General features: G+C 52.0%; 1 protein-coding gene across 1 annotated transcript in view; it reads right to left on the bottom strand.

Moving 5' to 3' along the window:
- Positions 1-1,016, bottom strand: part of Gata4 (GATA binding protein 4) — an 8,754-nt gene extending 7,738 nt beyond the window's left edge. Inside the window, exon 1 of the mRNA XM_033765535.1 lies at positions 399-1,016. Coding sequence (XP_033621426.1) covers positions 399-563 — 165 coding nt within the window. The 5' untranslated portion in view covers positions 564-1,016. The remainder of the gene's footprint in view (positions 1-398) is intronic.
- Positions 1,017-5,287: the final 4,271 nt, after the last annotated feature.

Here is a 5,287-nt window from a genome sequence, read left to right as displayed (position 1 = left end):
AGGAAGTGACCCTTCTGTGTCCGCGGGGACTGGCGGCAGGGTCAGGCGATGGCCCCGGTGTGCGATCGCGCCCCAGTGCCGGCACCAGCGGCTCGGTCTTCCTGGGCTCTGGGTTTTATTAACTGACCAGTTAAAACGAGAGCGCCTCGGGGATGACCCTCCTCACAGGGCCGAGTAGAGGAGGAGGCCTTCAGACAGGGCCTGCGGCCAGGAAATCGGGCTCCCCACGGAGACCGTGTCTCACCGTGGGCCGGGACGTCAGTCTGTGAGCTCACTGCTCGGCTGGACCGGATGGCCCGGCACACACTTGGAGCTCACCTAACTGTCCCGCACCACCCAGGGACCCTCAGATTCCACCCCAGGGCACCCCGCCAAGCTGGGAGCAGGGCCAGGCTTACCAGCCGGCGCTGGGGCTTGATGAGGGGCCGGTTGATGCCGTTCATCTTGTGGTAGAGGCCGCAGGCGTTGCACAGGTAGTGTCCCGTCCCATCCCTCCTCCACAGCGGGGTGGACATGGCCCCGCAGTTGACACACTCCCTGCCTTCCGAGAAGTCGTCAAACATATCTACTGGGTGAGGAAGAGGGCAGAGAGGACCGAGGATTACTGCCTTGCTTGGCTGCCAGGTCCTCCTGCCTCTGGCTCAGCACCTGGGGCAGTGGACAGAGCACACAGATACCACCAGATGCGCAGGGCTCCGGAAAGGAAAGGAAGAGTCACCAGCTGCCGGCCGGGAGGGGGCAGCTGGGTTGCAGTCCAGAGCTTGTCTTGGGGTCCCTGAGGGTGGCGCTCCAGCCCCCAGATCGCCCTAACCAGAGAGCCTTCATGTGTTGCATGTTTGCCAAGCTGGGGTCAAAGTGTGTAATTTTTCTTTTTCATTGAATAAAAAATAAAACAAACCGCAGCAGAATACTGAGAATGACAACAGTTAATACACTGTGTATCATTATCTTCAAAGTAGTTACTCAGAGTGTAAGACATTAACCCAAAGATTCTCTTACAAAAAAGAAACTAATCGTAATGTTACAAAACTTTCCCTTTTTTTTTCAGTTTTTTGAGACAGGGTCTCATTATGTATTCCAGGCTGGCCCTGAACTCCTGGTGATTCTCCTGCTTCAGCCTCCCAAGCAGTGGGATTACAGGCATGTGCCACAACACCTGGCTTGGTTCCAGACTTTCTTTTTAATAAACTAAGAGAAACTAGCAGTACAAATGGAACAACTCAGCATACATATTAAAATATTTTCAATAAATGGAATAGGTAATTTGGGGAACCATCGGAATTCCTCTCCAATCAAAAAATAGGCAACTGAAATGAACAGGCACTTCTCAGAAATACAAATGGTCAATAAATAAATACATGAAAAAATGTTCAACATCACTGGCCATTAGAGAAATGCAAATCTAACTATATAATTTTGAGCCTTTTTCCCTTAAAACCAAAGTGTTTCCTGCGGCACTGGGGATTGAACCTAGGACCTCGCACATGCTAGGCCATGTGTCCTACCCATCACTAAACTTGTGACACATTCCCAGTCCTTGGGCTTTTACCTACTGTCATTCGATAACTACTCTTTATCTCATTACTGATTTTTGTTTTGAAAATGCTGTTCGTTGTGTAGGTAAATCTGTATGCTTCTGGTTATTCCTTAGGACAGTCTCCTAGAAGAGGATTTCTAGGTCAAAGGGGCTGGGTTCCTTTACCTGTGGCACTGGGGATGGAACCGGGAACTCACGAACGCTAGCTAGGCAAGCGCTCCACCACTGAGCTCCACTTGTGCCCTTTCTAGTCGGGTCCCAGACTGCTCAGGCCGGCCTCAAACACGTGGCCCTCCTGCTTCAGCCTGGAGTGATGGGCACGTGCCACGACAGCCAGCTATTCATGTCCTTGGCATTTTCAGATTGCCTTGCAAAACATGCTCAGTTCACTCAGTTTTCCTACTCTCACGTATCCCTGCGATCAGCTGCATCGGACAGTATTTTCCCTGGCTCACTGGGACAGTGAGATACACATCACAAGCAGCAGCACACCGGGGGTGGCCAGCTGTAAGCATCCACCTTCCATGCTGCAGAACGCCGCCAGCGCCTGTCCCTCCCGCCTCACTGCCCTTTCCCTTCCATGTCTGCAGTGTTCCAGTGGACAGACTTGTCGAGTGCCCTTCTCACTGCCCGGGCTGCTCACTGCCTGTGATCTGTGCAAAGCCTGACTCAGAACTCCCCAGAGTCTCCGACTCCGAGCTGCCTGAATTTTCTGTCCCTAACTAAACACAGCCACCTCAGATTGCAGATTGTCCTTGCCCTTCACCGGAAGCAGGGGTCGCTCCACCTCCGGAGAGTGGGAGCTCTGTCCCAGGCAGGGTTTAAAGCATGCTCCCCTCCAATCCCTAGCCGGGGTTCAGCTGCACATTTTGCCACTTCAGAGGCCCTGCGCCCAGCTCCCAGCTCTGAGGGAACGTGGGCCAGGACAGGATGGGGGCCTCCCCCCAACTCTGAGTACACAAACAGTCACTTGCACCTGCAAACAGGTAGCTGTGTGTCCGCAGCAAGTAAACAGTGTGCAGGTGTGAGAGGCTGTTTGCTCAGGCCAGACGGCCAAGCACAGCCGTCACACATCACACGAGAGGCTATTTTTACACCTGGTCATGCTGAGGCCCTCCGCCAAGGTCACTTGCCTTCAGAAGTGACTCCTGTCCAGCGCTTCTCCCACCTGGACCTCCACAACAAGCAGGATGTCCCTCCACAGCCCTTGCCTCTGGCCTGTAGGTCCCACTCCTCTGACCCAGGCCCTCCCATGGGACCTAGCAAGACTAGGAGTTCACCGCTGCTCAGACCACGCAGCCCACCTAGAGGAGGAGAGCGGGCCTGTACTTGGTTTGCCACAAGCACTAGATGGCACCACAGTGCCAGAATTGAACCGAGACGCGGCACTCTGGCTTAGGTTACTCTTGGGACGGAAGACTTTTATATCATCTTCCCGGTTTAACCCTAATTCAACTCTTTTGTTTTGTTTTTCTTTATTGTAATTTTTTTCTTTTTTAATTCAGAAAGAGGTAGAAGAGGGTTGGGGATTTAGCTCAGTGGTTCCACCGCCTGCCTCACAAGGGCAAGGACCTGTTTTTGATCCTTGGTACCAAAAAAAAAAAAAAAGAGGCAGAATATAAAATGAATTCTTATTTGACCATCCCCCAGCTTCCAAGAGTTCGCAGCCGATCTTGTCTCTCCTCTATCTCTGCGCACTTCCCACCTTAACCTGTGTTACAGAAGAAAACCGTAGACTTTCGAATATCTTGTCATGATTAGCGCAGTCTACTCCTCTAACAGGCAAAGACAAATTCTCCTCCTTTTAGAGACAAGAGGACCAGCTTCTCTCCTACTTCTGGTTCACATCAACTCTATAGTCAGAAACCTCGTAGGGAGTCCCTCTTTTTTCCCTCTCCACACTTAGCGCTTCACAGGTGGGGACAGAAGCCCAGGATGCATCCCCTCTGCTGGTCACTCACTTCAGCTGCCTCAAGAGCCTAACACCACAGTTCGCCTCTAAGAACAGGTGACACACAAGCACCTATTTTACTGTCCAGCTGAAGTCACCGGAGGGTGGCAAGCGTGTATGGATCACCCACAAACTCTGGATTTACAGAAGACGCGCACTGCAGGCAGGCCAACAGGTCACAGGAGTGAGGCCAGCATCTCACTCTTGGACTGCTAAGGCCTCCCTGGGCCAGGTAAACCCGCATATCAATGGGTAACAGGGCTGCCTGGCCCCTTTGGGGCACAACCTCAGTGGAACTGGGCTTGGAGGAGGCTGATGCTGCGGTGTAGGATCAGAAGTGAGGAAATCCAATTCAGGTGGGAGCCCGGCCAGAGAGAAGGGTGGGTGTTAAACATCGGCCAAAGGAAGGGGACAGATGGGCGCACAGAAAGGCCCGGCTTCCCTGAGGAACCCAGGCCCACAGAACCACATCTCCCCACAACCACCTCCACCTCTGGTGCTGCAGATGTTTCCATATTTTCTGCCATAAAATCTTGCTAGCCAACAAATTCAATGCAATGTTACATAAAAATTTTAAGTGGTCATTAGAAAGGCAACATAACCATGGAGGAAATGCTTATCCTGTAATGATGAACTGGGAACCATATCACAGAAAAGTCATCTACACTGTGAAGGCAGCCAGGACTACCCGAAAGAAGCCTCTTCTTCAGCCAGATAAATTGTAGAGTTTTCTTCTGAAGAAACACCACCCCCTAATGATATAATTGCCTATTTTTAAACATTTGATAAAAACGAGAAATCTAGCCACCCCTAAACAACCTCCAATCCACAATAGGGAAGATGAAAATTTTACCCTTACATCTGAGGCAGATATTCTACAGCATCCTGAGCTGAGTGGAAATAAGAAAAGTCCAACCCTGCTGCCTAGCTGGGCGTGGCAGCGCACACCTATAACCCAGCTACCTGGGAGGCTAAGGCCAGAGTTTGAGGCCAAGCTCAAACATAATGAGGCCCTGTCCCAAGACAAAACCCGCTGTTGAGAGGAGGAGGTAACAGGCTCTGAGCCCCAAACCAGCCCCAATGTCTGCTGTGAACCTTGGGGACAACCACTTCTCCTCCACAAGAAATCGGTGGGTAAAGCATCCCAGGCCTTGTGAAGGCAGAGCCAGGCTCCAACTGGTGATGGCCCCACCACCCAGTGCTGGGCATGCGGGTGCATCCACCTGGTGGGGCAGTGGAGCCCACCCAGCAAGTGGGTCAGCATCACCCACTTTGGAAGGAAAGACTCCTAATAATAGTTGTAAAACACTCTGCAAATGAGAGGGGAAACTTACAACAATGGCCGTGGAGTGCTTCACAAACACCAAGGGAGATAAAGATGATGGATTATTGTTAGGAGACGGGCCCAGGGACGGAAGCCCAGGGACAAACCATGGGGCCTGGTTATTGGGGAGGGGCGAGGGCAGACAAAAGCACTAGGAGACTGGAGAATCTGACCTTTCCACAAGCCATGGGGGCCCTGCTCAGAACCGCACACTGCTCCCAGTGCTGACCGATTTGAGGCTGCAGGCCAGGGCCGACCCAAGCGAGGCTCCAAGAGGCTTCCCATGAGCATTAATCAATGGTTACTTTAGCAATCGAAAGCACAGAATGAAACGTTTCCTAACCCTAAGAATTTGGATCAAACTCTTACTGCTCTCCCGCGTCCTGCTTCAGATCCTTCTTTTAGGGCGGAAGCTTAGCTCAGTGGTAGAATGTCTGCCCAGTGTGTGGGAGACAGTGGGCTCTATCCTCAGGGC

The sequence above is a fragment of the Fukomys damarensis genome, unplaced genomic scaffold (assembly GCF_012274545.1).
Source record: "Fukomys damarensis isolate Sample0158 unplaced genomic scaffold, DMR_v1.0_HiC HiC_scaffold_18, whole genome shotgun sequence".
NCBI lineage: Eukaryota > Metazoa > Chordata > Mammalia > Rodentia > Bathyergidae > Fukomys > Fukomys damarensis.
Note: the sequence above shows the minus strand (reverse complement) of the source record. Positions and strands in the feature narration are given on the sequence as shown.